General features: G+C 41.4%; 1 protein-coding gene across 2 annotated transcripts in view; it reads right to left on the bottom strand.

Moving 5' to 3' along the window:
- The window catches only part of CTNNA3 (catenin alpha 3), a 2,043,451-nt gene that overhangs the window by 1,959,030 nt on the left and 68,243 nt on the right, over positions 1–16,178 (bottom strand). For both annotated transcript variants that reach the window (XM_043982624.1, XM_043982622.1), the window contains exon 3: positions 3,783–3,975. In XM_043982624.1, coding sequence (XP_043838559.1) covers positions 3,783–3,975 — 193 coding nt within the window. The remainder of the gene's footprint in view (positions 1–3,782; positions 3,976–16,178) is intronic.

Consider the following 16,178-nt stretch of genomic DNA (forward strand, 5'->3'; position numbering starts at 1 on the left):
CACATCCCTCATAAAGAAAGGAAAGTCTATTCTTTAATGCCAAGTTATTTAGCCCATGGAAGGAAACAATCATTTATTAAATACCTACTATATGCCAGGTATTGTGCTAAGAATTTTATAAATATTATCTCATTTGATCCTCATAACAAACCTGGGAGGCAGGTGCTGTTATTATCTCCATTTTATCATTGAGGGAACGGAGGCCAAAAGGTTAAGTAAATATTTATTTTAAATAAATCAAATAAAATTCAAAGGATTGCAAAGGAGACCAAGTATATTTTTTTAAGTAGTTATCAAAATATTAAAAAAAAAAAAACCCATTCACAGTCCCCCTTTGCCTGTATCTAGATGCAGCTAGACTGCACAGTGGATAGAGTGGTGGGCCTGGAGTCAGCAAGACCTGAGTTCAAATTCAAGCTCAGCCACTAATTGTGTGACCCTGGTTAAGTCACTTAACCCCAATTGGCTCACAATACACATATACATATATGTACATACACATACATATATATGAGTTAAAAAAGAAAGCAAGGTTTTGACCAGCCAACATCACGCATAACTGTTTAAATTTTTTAAAAAGATAGTCCTTTACCCAGTCCATGGAGCCACCCCCATGATCTCCCCTTAGCTCTTGCTCCCTAAGTCATTAATGTTATTTGCTCTGCTATCCACAGGCATAAACACTGGCCAGGCTCCACATTGCAGGACTCGAGGCCATTTGACAGCTTGCCTCCCACGCTAGAGTGCCTACAGTTGAGCCGGGCAGCAAGTCAAGAAAGCGCAGAAGATGAGCCCTTGGAGATTGCTCACCGGAGAAGACCCTCTTTTATCTTTGCAGAATTCATGCCGGGTATGAGAGTGCTGTGTAAAACACAGTGGAAAGAGGATGTGGGTAATCTGGGACTTCCATCGGACAGCTTGTGTTTCTGGAATATCTTTTAAAAGTAATTAACTGGGAGAATGAGCCCTTTTTTCATTTCAATTCAACAAGCAGCACCTCCCATGTCCAACATATCGCCAAGATTGCTTCCCAATCATTACTCACAGCCTTCTCCTCCTCCAATCTAATCCAACAAACACTTACTAAATTCCTATAAAGGGCTGGGTACAATGGATAAAGAACCAGGACTGAAATCAGGAAGACCCCTCTTCCTGAGTTCAAACCTGGCCTCAGACACTTACTAGTTGTGTGACCCTGGCCAAGTCATTTCACCCTGGTTGCCTCAGTTTCCTCATCTGCCAAATGAGCTGGAGAAGGAAATGGCAAACCACTCCAGGATCTTTGCCAAGAAAACCCCAAATTGGGGGCAGCTAGGTGACACAGTGGATAGAGCACTGGCCCTGGAGTCAGGTGTACCTGAGTTCAAATCTGGCCTCAGACACTTAACATTTACTAGCTGAGTGACCCTGGGCAAGTCACTTAACCCCAATTGCCCCACTTAAAAAAAAAAAGAAAACCCCAAATGGGGTCACAGAGTCGGACATGACTAAAATAACTGAGCAACAAGAAGGCATTGTCAGTGCAAGGACAAAAATGAATACAATTGGGGCAGCTAGGTGGCACAGTGGATAGAGCACCGGCCCTGGAGTCAGGAGGACCTGAGTTCAAATCCGGCCTCAGACACTTAACAATTATTAGCTGTGTGACTCTCGGCAAGTCACTTAACCCCAATGACCTCACAAAAAAAAATGAATACAATCCTTGAAGCCTACTAAATGCCAGTCACTGCTAGGCACCTATGGGGTGATGGGAGCTTTGGAGGAAGGATTCACAGCAGCAAATTTCATTCAGCAGCCTCTTGTGCTAGCGGCTATAGCCAGAACAAACCCCTCATCAGCAGCCTGATCAGCCATCCATGACCAAAGACCCCAGATTCTAGATTTCTGTGTATATGGTGAACACAGTCAACAAGACACCTGGGGGCTGCGGTCAGGACCAATACACTAGGTCCTGGATAACCTGCCAGAGGGAATTCAGAATCAAAGGGAGGAACAGACTGGACAAATTCAGAGCTCCACCATAGCTCCTGGAACAATCTTACACAAGGGATCTCAAGAGAAGGCAGAGATTGGAAGGAATTTGTGACAGGAAAGAAACAAATCTATTTTCCTCCAGAATGACACCTGGTAAGCGCATGATAAATGCTTGTTGACTGACTAAAGGAGTCAGTGGAAGCTAATCCCTAGTAAACAGAAACTGAAAAACAAAAAAGGAAAGATGAGCATATGATCATCATACTGGTAGCTCACGAAATTCAACCAATAATATAATTGCTGTCCATTCCAGAAATAAAGTTACATTTAGGGATTTCATTCCTGACTAAAGATAAATTAGGAAAACCACTGCCATTGTATTTAGAGAACCTAGGATCTAATCCCAGTTTTGTTCCTTGTCATCAGTGTAGCCTGGAATGAGCCTCTTGTTTCCCTAACACCATCCATTAGTCATGTGGGAAAGGAGAGATGGAATTCTCCCATCTCTTTGTTGTCCTGCGGCTCTGATATTCTATGCATATGATTCATCATAATGTAAACAAAAGAACATAAGAGTAACTGATATTTATGTAATATTTTATGTTTTCAAAGACCCCAACAAGCATTATTTCCTCTGATCTTCACAACAAGCCTGTGAGATAGACGTTATAGGCATTATCTTCCCCATCTGAAAGATGAGAAAAACAAGCACCAGAGAAATTAGTTGTGAACGATAATGTGTCCTAAAAGCAACAATTATAATAATTAACACTTAAAAAGCATTGGGGTGGGTCAGTCAACTATTATTTATTAAACATCTGCTAACTGTCCGGCATTGTGCTAAGTACTGGGGATACAATGAGGGGCAAAAAACAGTTCTTGCTCTGAAGAAGCTCTAATGGGGGAAACAACAAGACAACATGCATACAACTATGGACAAACAAAATATAAACTGGATAAAATGGAAACAATCAGTAGAGGAAAGTCACTGGTATTAAGGAAGATTGGCTTTTTTTTTTACCGGATTGTGATTTCACTGGTAAGCAGAACTCACAGTTAGGAAACTCCCTTTACCCATGCAGGTTGGCACCTTCTCTGCAATTCATCATCTTAGGGAGTTTTCTGGAAATACTGGGAGAGGAAGTGACTTGCCCAGGGTCACATAGCTAGTATGGGTCTGAGGCTGGATTTGAACTCAGAAAGATGAGTCTTCCTGACTTCATGCCTAGCATTTCATCTACTACATCACATAGCTGCCCCAGATCTTGGGGTACTCAGCAACTAAATGACTGAGCCTAGTGAAGAATTCAGGGCCTTAAAGCTATCAGACACTTAATTAGTTTAAGGAGCCCCTCTGCCTCCCACAAAGAATGTCTCGGAATGTCTTATCTACAACTTTTGTTGGTTTTTGTCCTTCGTTCTCAAAGAGGATTGTGACAGATGTCATGACTTGCAATGAATTGGATTTAAGTAAGGAAGAGCTATACAAAATCATCAGCCTCACTTTCTCTTCCAGAGCTATGTGGGTCCAGTGAAAAGATATACATCACGATGACTGGTTATTGTCCCAGATGTTTAAGGTAATTGGAGTTAAGTGACTTGCCCAGGGTCACACAGCTAGTAAGTGTCTGAGGTGAGATTTGAACTCACGTCCTCTCAACTTCAGGCCAGTGCTCTATCCACTCAGCCACCTAGATGCCCCAGTCTACAACTCTTATGACAATACAAACCAACCAAGACTTTATTCCTTTGATTCACTCCCTGGATATCTGCCCACATGTGGATAGGACAATGACCTCAGGACTTACTTTCTTTCCGCACTTCCTGGAGGGCTGCCATGAGCTCTTCCTTTAGGACTGTAGCCTCACTGGCGATCTTCTCCCCCTTGTCCAGCAAATTCCACGTGGCTTCTTCAACAGAAGCAAGAAGAACCCGGGCTCTTTTAGAACGTCCCTTTTTCCTATTGGAAAGATTCTGGGGACAATTCACCAGTGTGGTAACCTAAAATGGAAAAAGACACTGTATTTACTAAGGGTAAAATCTTTGAGTTGGGTTGGCATAAGTGAGCAAAGTAAAAAGGGAACAGTCCTGGTATATCTCAGTCTCAGGGATATCTCAGGGCATGGGATATCTCAGTCTCAGAAACTGACTGGGATAGAGGGGAGAGAGCACTTTACTCTGCTACTTGCTACATGTGTGACCTTGGGCAAGTTACATTTCCTCAATGGGTCTCATTTTCCTCATTTTTAAAGTGAGTGGGGATTGAACTAGGTGAACTCCAAAGTCCCATATAGTTTAAAATTCTAATACTATGGATATAAATATGATGATTGTTTCTTGAGCATTAGGACTTCTGGGGGCTATACTCTCTCTATCCAGCCACCAGGGCCAAAACGAAGCTGTGGACTCGGTAACCATAATTTCCATTGAGCTTCTGACTGAAAGGAAGAATAAGAGAGATTCTGTTTAGGGTTCGAGAGCCAGGTAAAACTTGAAGTAGAGCTCTGCCCTTGGAGTTAAGAAGACCAGGGTTCAAATCCCACTTAATTATGTGAGCAAAAGTCACCCAAGATGGACAGGTGTGGATGGATTGCAATAAGCATCTTTGGAGTAAGATGACAGATTTCTAGAACTCTTCAAGTATTTGGATCATAGATTACAGATCACATATCCGAGATCTATCACCAGAAGGTGAGAGATCATACCCATGAGCCAACTCTTTTATTTTACAGATGAGAAGACTGAGGGCCAGAGAAACTGAAACAAATTGCATAGTCACACAACTAGTAAAGGTGAAAGGCAGGATTTGAATCTAGGACCTCTGGCACCATGCCAACATTCTTTCCCCATGTTACATTGGTTTTGTCCCTTGCTACAAGAAGCCAAATCTCCCCACCTCCACAATATCAAGAGTTGGGAGCTATTGGCACAAATCCAAAAAGGAAAAAAAGGCCTCAAACTTTCAAACTTTTTCTTAAAACCAAGAAGAAAGTATCATTGTCTACAAAGTGCCTTCAGAATGCATTTTAACCAGTAAAATTTATGTATCTTCCCACTGCACATTCCTCCTCTATTGTGTGTGTCCTCCACACTTCAAATATCTCTCAGAGAACAGCCTAGGCTGTCAAATTTAAATGAGTGCATTCCAGAAATGCTTTATTCTTGATTAGAAATGCCACCACTAAAAGAAATATGGCAAGAGCATGTGGTAGAACACTGGGCTTCTATTCTCCCCACCCCCCCAAATTGCATCACAATGTGCAAAATCTTCATTTGGCTTCAAACTCTCTCTGCATCAATGTCTCTGTGGCTCCCTAATATAATTGCTTCATATTGATTTGACTGAAGTCAAGGAAAATTTCCAACAGTTTGTTTCATTGCAGAGGTAAGCATGGCTTGCCAGTTCTTTATACCAAGGGATTGAGGGAATCTTCTTTTTTTTTTAGCAAGTTTCCAATGAGAGGGCTTCAGTTTGCTTTAACAAGTGGACAAAGAAGTCCTTCAAGTACATGGACAGAAAGTCTGACAAAGGTTCAGAACCTGAGGATGAGTTTGTCCTTGAATACATAACATAAGCATCCCTTGACACTCGTGCAAGGCTCCAGTGGGCAGGAAAGATGAACTTTTGGCTGGCTCATCTTGAGATAAGGAAAAGAGCATCACTAAGGCAGGGTAACTGGGCCCTTGTCCCAGGTCGCCAAAATCCAAGGGAGTGTGACTTCTCCCAGCAGAGGTATAAAAACCACACTCCCTGCACTTTGTAGCTTAGCTCTTTCTACTTGTCTGTATGACCCTTTTCCCTTTTTCAAGCCCACTCCTACCCTTCCATTGTCAAGGCACCCACTTCTTGGAGCCTGCTTTCCCCCGCATTCTAAGTGGTCACTTATAGAACTGTCTTGGAGATGGACCACCCTTTCCTCCAGTACCATCATGTCCAAGGTTGGCTGTCTTTTGTGGAAAGATTCCTAGTTATGGTACTGGCTAAAGGAATGAATACAGAGTTAAGTGAAAGATATTTGAAGGGCAGCTAGATGGCACAGTGGATAAAGTACTGGCCCTGGATTCAGGAGGACCTGAGTTCAAATCCAGCCTCAGATACTTGACACCAGCTGTGTGGCCCTAGGCAAGTCACTTAACCTTCATTGCCCCTCAAAAAAAAAAAAAGATATTTGGTGGTGTTTCCCCTTTCATCAAATTCCCAGTTACCCCTGGCCTAAAATACTTACTAATCATGCCTAATAATTATGTGAATAACTTTAAAGACAAGTCACTATATCTCTGAATTTCAATTTTTCATCTATTAAATGGGGCTAATCATACTTACCCCATCTCAAGGGTTTATGGAGAAAACACTTTCATATAAACATAGAAGTACCATAGAGATGTGAGCTATTATATTTTTGTTTTATTATAAGTTTATCTGTGTTATACGCTTGAAAGGCAGTGCAAAATAGTAGATAAAGAGGTGGCCTGGGACTTAAGAAAAACTTGATTCAAGTCTTATCTCAGATATATACTGGCTGTGTGACCCTGGACAAATCACTGTCAATGACCACAGGAAATTCTCTAGGACAAGTTACAGAAAAGGGACTTATCTTCCTTGCTAGAGGGAATTCCTTACTAGAGTTCCCTATATTAATGAAATCAAGCATCCGGTCCAAATATTTTTAAGCTGAACTAGCATGATCAAAATAAGACACCTCCCCCTTTACATTAAAGTAGAGGGCCACTAGGGGCAGCTAGGTGGCACAGTGGAGGGTCACAGGGCACTGGCCCTGAAGTTGGGAGGACCTGAATTAAAATCTCACCTCAATCACTTACTAGCTGTGTGACCTTGGGTAAGTCACTTAACCCCAAAAGCTTTAAACATCCAGGACCATCTCCAATCACCCAGATAGATAGATAGATCCATAGATAGATACATGGATAGATAGATATAGATAATGTGTGTATATGTATGTGTGTATGTATATATGTTCATGTGTGTGTGTGTATCTTGCCATTGGACCCAGATGACTCTGGAGGAGAGAGTAAGGCTAGTGACTTTGCACAGCCCTCCCTCACTTAAATTCATTTCACTGCAAGTTATGACATCACCCCAATGTCATGGTCCTCTTCAAGAATGAAGGAAAATATCAACAAGAGGGTCACTGGTGGCATTTGTGATGTTCTATAGAGCTGTTTCATGAGTGATGGGGCAGTGAAAGCAACTCCTCATGGAAAGAAGGGAGGATGAGTGAAGGGTGAAGTACCCGAGATCTGGCCACCTCAGGACCTGAGATCTGGCTACCGAGCTCCCTAGGCATCTATCCCTTCAGTGCCAACAATAGCTTCCTGAAGGTCCTCAGCCAAAGGACAGGAAGGGAGAGAAGGAATAAGCACCTGGAGTCATGGAGAGTCAGATGCAATTGAATGAATTATAAATGCAAATTAATTTTTTCCTATAGTGATATCCAATTGTCCTAACGACATTCCTATTGACTCTTCCCAGAATTAATTGTGTTTTGTCCTAAGCTAAGTTCTTAGTAGTATACCAGAAAGAGGGCTAGACTCAGAATGAGAAAGTTTTTCATAGAGAACTAGAAAGAGCACTAGTCTTGGAGCAAGGGGAAACAAGGTTTCAATCCCAGTTCTGAAACTTACTAGCTGTGTGACCTTGGGCAAGTCACTCTACTTTTCTGAATCTCAGTTTCCTTCTTGCTAAAATAGGGATAAAAATCCTTATACTGACCACCTGCTAGGGATGTGGAGTTGTTAACCTTAAACCAGTATAGAAATAAGAGCTAGTATTATTCTGATATTACTCTGGATCCATTTCTTGCATTTTTTCTTCTACTGCATTCATTAGTTCTTCTGGTTTTCACCCAAAAGAACATAGTTGAGATCAGGCCTGCTCTGTGATAAGTTTGAAAAATTTGCTTTGTCAAGTTCTATCAAATACCCCATGGGGACTTTAATTGCTACTATATTAAGTCTCAATATTAATTTAGGGACTAGTGCCATCTTCCCAGCCAGAAGCCAGGTTTTTATATCTTCATTTCTCCCTGTCTTCCTTTATCTCTCCCATCAGGGCTTTATGCATTTCTTTGAATAAATCTCTTATGTCCCAAATTGAATTACTCCCCAAGTATTTAATGTTTTGTGTCAGAATTGTGATGCCATCTCTTTTTTCACTGTATATTCTAGCTGGGTGTCATGAGGATAGAGAAATGCAATTGATTTTTGTGGATTTATCTCATATCCTGTACCTTTATAGGGCTCATTTATTACCTCTAGTAATTTTTTGGTTGGTTTCCTTGGATTTCTAGATATACAATCATGTCATCTGCAAAAAAAATGCATATATTTTTATCTCTTCCCCTTTTTTTCATTTTGAGTTGCTATTGCCAACATTTCTAGAACTACACTAAGTGGCACCGAGGGTAGGGCTATCCTGTCTGGTGCCCAATTTTAAAGGAAATGGATTGGAGTGACTCTCCAACAAAGATAGTGTTGGTCTCTGATGTCAAGCAAGTACTCTTTTTTTGCGGGCAATGAGGGTTAAGTGACTTTCCCAGGGTCACACAGCTAGCTAGTAAATGTCGTGTCTGAGGCCAGATTTGAACTCAGGTCTTCCTGAATCCAGGGCCCGTGTTTTATCCACTGCACCACCTAGCTGCCCTCAAAACAAATACTCTTTATCATGGCTAGAAGGAACTCCCCAATGTCTTAGGTTTTAGGATCTTAATCAAAGATAGGTTTCCAAATTTTCCCAAGTTCCTTCTCATCTTCAACTGAAATAACCATGTCAATAAGCACTAATTAAGTACCTACTATGTGCCAGACATTGCAAGGTAGTGGGGATACAAAAAGAGGCAAAAGACAGTCCCTGCCTTCAAGGAGCTCAGAGTCTAATGGACTGGAGGTTTTGCTGCTTTCCCAAAAGGGAGTCGTGGAAGAAACACTGGATAAGGAGCCTGAGGCCTGGGTTTAAATCCCAGCCTCATCACTGTGTGACCTCCAGTTTCCCAGAATCCCAGAGTCAGCTGAGACCTCAGCAACCATTGAACCCAAATATATCTGAAAAAGAGCCCCCTCCACAAAATACTTGACAAATAGTCCTCTGCCCCCCAAAGCAGCTCGATCTGCTTTTTTTTTCTTTCTTTTTTTTTTTTTTTTGGTAAGGCAATGAGGGTTAAGTGACTTGCCCAGGGTCACACAGCTAGTAAGTATCACGTGTCTGAGGTCAAATTTTAACTCAGGTCCTCCTGAATCCAGAGCCAGTGCTCTATCCACTGTGCGACCTAGCTGCTCCCCAATCCACTTTCTTTAAAGACTTTTTCCCTATGACCTCACTGCCTCTGGGTCTGCCCTCTGAATAAATCTAATCCCTCAGTCACATGCCCAACCCTTTAAATATTTGTAGAGAACTCTTGAGACCCATTCCAAGTCTTCTCTTCTCCAAACCACATCCACAGTTCCTTCAACCCCACATTTTGCAAAGCTGGGCTTCCTCCTCCAGGTACCCTCCAATTTACCAATGTCCTTTCTACAGTGTAGCCCCCAGAACTGAACATACCACTCTAGATGCAGCCTGACAAGAGCAGAATACAGAGGACCCATCATCCCCCATCACTTCCTCATATGTGGAATAAGGAGGTCCAACCGGGTGATCTATAGGCCATTTGCCCCCTCTGAATCAGATGGTTCTTTTAGTGGGACGAGTGGTTTTTGATAGTTTGTATGTAAAGGACACTAAGGTAAGGAAGGCGCTGAGGACGGGAGAAGACTTGGATAAGATGGGGCTGCCATCCTCATGAAACTTTCAATCTCGTAGGAGGAAAAGGGACAAACACGTCAAGATTTGAAAATAGTGATAATGATCACAATACCTAGCACCAATATAATTCTTTAAGGTTTGCAGAGTGATTTACAAATATTATCTCGTTTGGTCCTCATAACAAAGTAAGTGTTGCTATTATCTCTGTTTTATAAATGAAGAAACTAAGGTAGATGGAGATTAAGTGGCTTGCCCAGGGTCACACAGATAGTTAAGTGTCTTGAATTTGAAGTCAGGTCTTCTTGACTCCAAGTCTACGGTTTAGTAGAGGTTTAATTCGTTGAGTTTCCCTGATTCTTTCTTACTATTCTAGGCATGTATGTATGTATGTATGTATGTGTGTGTGTGTTTACATACACACAAATGTATATATGTATGAACAGGCTAGGCCAAAAGTCATGAAGGGGTTTCGATATTTAACAACTCCTTTATGTTTTGTTTTTGGTTTTTGGTTTTTTTCATTTTTTTGTGAGGCAATTGGGGTTAAGTGACTTGCCCAGGGTCACACAGCTAGTAAGTGTCAAGTGTCTGAGGCCGGATTTGAACTCAGGTCCTCCTGACTCCAGGGCCGGTGCTCTATCCACTGCACCACCTAGCTGCCCCGGTGTTTTGTTTTTAATTTACAATACCATTATATCACACATAGAAAATTATTTCTATTATATATGAAAAATCAAATCTCCTAAGTGGTGAAAAATAAAGAAAAATAATTTTCAAAAAGTTATTAAAACACTGTGACTTTTGGCCCACCCTCTATATCCATGTGTGTATAGATATGGATATGGGTATTAAAAAAAGATATAGATATAGATATATTTGTTGTTTTGGCAACCTCCCCTCTGTTTTGATCAGCTGATTTGGATCTATTCATGATTGTTTATTTTTTAATTCTTTTTTCTGTGCTCTAACTTTATTCTTCTACTGGGATGCTATTTAAAGCTGGCAACTAGGTGTCACATAGTAGGCACTATATAAATGGTAGCTATTATGATTATTTGCTACTACTAAAAGGACAGAGACAGGAACAGAGACAGGACTTGTGATTTCATTGATATAGGGAACTCCTAGGTAAGGAAACTTCTTCTACTAATGCAGGTGGGTACCTTTTCAGCAACTTATAGTCAGAAAGAAATGCCTAGAGAACTCTGAGGTTGTGTCCCACCTAGGGTCACATAGCCAGTATATGTCAGAAGGATGACTTGAACCCTGACTTCAAGGCTGGCTCTATCCCCTACACCATAATTAATGCCTTTGTTTTTATTTCACGGAATTGCAGAGTTGAAAGGGACCTCCCTAGCCAGTTTGACTGTCACAGGTAATGACTATCTAGTAAATCCATTTATCAAAGGAAGTCAAGCCAAAAATGGAGAATTTTTACAGATTAGAATATGCTACAAAACACCTAGGGTGAATGAGTTCTCCCCCTGGAGATGAGCTATCTCAACTAAACCAAGAGGCTCAAATCTCACCCAAAGAGAAATCCCTTCATTTCTAGGGATGAAAACTGGAAATCAGGGGCATGTTGAGGAGATGGCTTCCCCTGCCGTCTTCAGCTTTCAAAGTCTATCTCTCGGGGCAGCTAGGTGGCGCAGTGGATAGAGCACCGGCCCTGGAGTCAGGAGTACCTGAGTTCAAATCCGGCCTCAGACACTTAACACTTACTAGCTGTGTGACCCTGGGCAAGTCACTTAACCCCAATTGCCTCACTAAAAAAAAAACAAACAAACAAACAAACAAAGTCTATCTCTCAACACGTGTGAAATTAGCCTCAAGGAGAGTCTTGAATTTTATGGAACTCAAAGACGAATGTTTTCTTCTTTTAAACTCTCACACCAACTCTTCCCCTCACATTGGCACACCCGTGTGGCATCAATGTTCTCTCCACCAATCCAGAATCATGCCTAAGCACCTTCATGCAAAACACCCTCAGTTTAAAAAATTGGGCTACATCAATCTGAAAAACCCCTATGCTGGAGGCATTGGGGTCTCCAGAGCAAAGAAGCACCCAGCTTTTTAAACTTCCTGATTTTTAAAGATTCTGAAATCAATGCATTTTAAATGAAACCTAGTATTTATTTCAAGCACAAGGAATTTGGAAAAAATAGGATTATTCTCTACCTTCCTCAATCAGGAATGTCTGCTAGATTCGAAGGACACTGACACCCAAACTGATACCCAGAACTAGCTGCCCCATAAATTATTAGTGTGTATTGCAGCTGTAACTTGAAATAAGAACTTTAAAGAATGTGGCAAGACATCATTTTAGCAGTGGGCGATTTCATTTCAGTTTCTGAGTTGACGATGTCCCTGCTTTGGCCGCTCAGAGGCTTCCCCTGGTGAACAACTTTGTGTAGAGACAGCTTGAGAAATAGAGTCTACTCTATGAACACGTTCTCTTCCTGATTATCCCACTGTGAGAATCCTAGCCAATTCACTTCAATTCAGCAAATAGATTTTAAGTCTCTACCAAGTGAAAGAAGCTGGGCTAGATATTAAGTGCACAAAAGCCAAAAAGATGTAATCTCTCCCTATAAAGGACTTATAACCCAGTGAGGAGATGTAACATGTCCTAACATGTAGACAAACTGTAAACATTTGCTTAGGTGTTATTGTTCAGTTGTTTTTCAGTCCAACTCTTTGTGACCCCATCTGGGGTTTTCTTGGCAAAGATACTGGGATGGTTCACCATTTCCTTCTCCAGTTCATTTTACATATTGTGGAACTGGGGTAAACAGGGTTAAGTGACTTGCCCAGGGTCACACAGCTATTAAATGTCTAAGGCCAGATTTGCACTCAGATCCTCTTGACTCCAGGGCCAACATTCTATTCACTAAACCACCTAGATGCCTATATTTAGGCATATACATATGCAAGAAGAGGAGCAGCAGGGTAGCTGGTTTGTAGACTGTATGGATGAAATTAAGACATAAAAAGATGGAAATGTAGGAAGAGCTCAGGTTGGGAACAGGATGAGAGAGTAATCCAGGATTAGGAACAAGTACGAGTGACAGCAAGATTAAGGGTGTGACTGTCCCTCTGTGTGGCTGAGGTACGGGAGCAAAACTCATAGGAAACAAAGGATGGGAAGTTGGGATATTTGAGGAATAATCAATATGCATTCTGAAGTCCCCTTATTAGCTATATGACCCTGGGCAAGTCATTAAACCCCATTTGCCTCCATTTCCTCATCTGTAAAATGAGCTGGAGAAGGAAATGGCAAACCACTCTAGTATCTTTGCCATGAAAACCCCAGATGGGGTCACAAAGAGTCAGACACCACTGAACAACTACAGTATAATCTATACCAATTGTTTTGCAAACCTTAAACTCCTGTGCAAATGTCACCCATTATCATGCTCCTACTAAAAGGCAGGTAATGGATAAACACCTGTCCTCGAAGCCAAGAAGACCTGGGCTGGACATTCTGAACATGTCCTTCCCACCTCGATGCTCTAGACAACTCCTTAAGTACATAGGTGAATACTTTCATTGGTAGAAGACCTTCCTCACTTGGGAGTTGCACTGAACTATCGCTACCATCATTAGTATCAGATACACTTTCACTGATTCCTCATTGATACTGAAGTCACTTTTCTCCCCCTGGGCCTCAGTTTCCCCAACTGTAAAACAAGGGGATCAAATGAGTTGACCGCTAAGTCATCTTCTGGCTCCAGATCTGAATCTACAATCCTATGTTGTGAGTTGGGATGAGAAAAATAGCTTTTTTGGAGAAAGTGAAAATCCATCTTTAAGTGTCACTACTATGACCAATCAGCAAAGAATGGAGCTGACCTGAGCACTGTTGTCAAGGAGTGGCCAAGCTCCAGGTGGAAAGGGCTTGAGAAGTTATTCCTTAGAAATTATTTTTATTGTTTAAGTGATCTATGCTCAGCTCTTAATCATCCCTCAGACTTTTCTAGGTGCTTCTCAGGTTATGGGTCTTAAATATATAAATCATATCAAAACACAGTCCTCATGACTAGAAGTATCAAAATCCAGGCCCCCCCATCAGGAATGTCCCAGAGGGATCCCTTACAATGGGGGGCAGGCTGGAGTGAATGACATCTAAGGTACTTCCCAAGTCTGAGTGCGATTCTATCCACTTACAAACTTCCCAGATGAGAGCCAAATCAAGTCAACACACATTAATTTAGCACCTACTATGTACAGCGTGCCATGCATTGTGCTAAGCTCTGAGGAGACAAAGAAAGGCAAAAAAGTCCTTCCCCTCACATATCTCACAATCCAATGGACAGCTCTCAGGGAAGGGGGAGGGGGAGGGCTGCAGGCTGGTACCTTCTACCATTACACTCACAAAATAATCAAAGGTGGGGAGTGAGAACATGGAAAGGGAGAAGAAGGAGATGGAAAGAGAGATTTGTATCTAGGGCATCATGGGGTAGTAGCTTCTGATCTTCTAAAACAAGAGCCTATTTTCAATATCAGATTGGACCCAATTCTACCATTCCTAGTTCTACAATTAATTTGTCGACTGACATTGGCCTTAGTCAAACGATGAGGCATTTATTTCTATTGAAGATGTGTCCAATCACAGATCAATAAAGCTGGAAGAGGCCTTAAGGCTGTTTTTTCCATTTAACAGAAAAAGAAACTGAGGCCAGGAAACAGTATCTCACTTGCCTAAAGTCATGCATCTATCCATTGCCAAAATGTGAACTGAAATCTCATCACAACAGTAACCTCTATGGTACATCTTCACAAAGGAAATCCATTAATACACATTTGTTAGTGCCTAGCCATTCTATTATACACAAAAAATACATTTGACATTCATTGATTTATAGAACCTCATAGTTGAATGAAAGCTCCTTGATGATGCATTGACTTTGTTATAGCAGTGTACATTGGAGATGTTTAATAAATGCATGGATGGATGGATGGATGGATGGATGGATGGATGGATGGATGGACTTGTGGCCATCTAATTCAATCCATACCCGAACAAGAATTTTCTCTGCAACTGAATTGAATCTTTTTACATAGTGAGTTAAAAAAAACTGTCAACTTTCAGAAAACAATAAACACTACTTTATCTCATCTATTTAAATTCCACTAAAGTCCTCCTCTGGGGCAGAGGTTACTCTGGGTTCTCAAAGGCTATGCCAATGAAGTAAAAGCTCTGATCATTCCTCCTGAGTTATAAATGATAATTATAATAATAATATTTATACAACACTTACTGTGTGCTAAGCATTTTACAATTATCTCACTTGATGAGGTAAGAGCTACTATCATTCCCATTTTGTAGAAGAGGAAACTGAAGCAAACAGAAGTTATGTAGCTTGCCCAGGGTCACACAGTTATTACATGTCTGAGGCCAGATTTAAACTCAGATCTTACTAACTCTGAGCCCAGTATGCTATCCATCAGACCACATATCTACTCCTAGCTTTCTTCCTCGAAGGAGTTTAGGGATGGACTAAGATGTCTGCTGTCCAAAATCAGTCTATCAAGGTTTGTCACCAAAGGGTTGGCCACCAGTGGGTGAATTTTCTTAATACCAAAACTCCTATAGATCAAGAGAACTCTGAACCTGGAGTCACAAGATCTGAATTCAAATCCTGACTCTTCCACTTAACTCCCTATACCTTCCCAAACTGTAAACTTAAGGAGCTGAGCCGGCTGACCTCCAAAGCTTAGATCTATGATTCTGTGCTTTCCTAAGGCTGAGATCTACACCAGTGGAAAGATTCCATATGCTGATGAAATCACAGAAGAGTTTCAGAACGTTAGCCCTCAGCAGTTAGCCACACATGGGCTCCTGCTCCCCTTCTCTTCCCAACAGTCATTTCACACAGTTTGTTTCCAAATGATCCTTGAAAACCTGGCATAGCTGAATTCCTCTCTGCAGCCATTACCTGCTACTATTTGATTTCATGATTTAGTATTTTAACAAAATGCCCTTAACCTACAAAGAGAACTCAGAAGGAGAAAGTGAGTGGGTGAGCTCTGCTCCCAACATCATCTTCTTCTGGGTTTTCTAGTCATTTAGTTCTGGGATAGAACAACCACTCTTTATATGAGGCCATGACTTAGAGCTTCTAAGTGACTATAGCCGACTTCTTGGACAACCTTCCCCTGCTCCACCCTCACCCTGCAGCCCTTGCTGTCACTCAAAAGGCAGGAAAGAACAAAGAACATAAAACATGCAATATAGGGGCAGCTAAGCCATGCAGTGGATAGAACATCAGCCCTGGAGTCAAGAGAACCTGAGTTCAAATCCAGCCTTAGGCACCTGCTAGCTATGTGAACCTGGGCAAGTCATTTGATGCCAATTGCCTCCAAAAAATTATAAAGATGTGGAACACAAAAAGAGCAGCAACTGATATTGTGTTTTCCCTAAACCACAGGGAATTTTTACTCC

The sequence above is a fragment of the Dromiciops gliroides genome, chromosome 2, assembly GCF_019393635.1.
Source record: "Dromiciops gliroides isolate mDroGli1 chromosome 2, mDroGli1.pri, whole genome shotgun sequence".
NCBI classification, from domain to species: domain Eukaryota; kingdom Metazoa; phylum Chordata; class Mammalia; order Microbiotheria; family Microbiotheriidae; genus Dromiciops; species Dromiciops gliroides.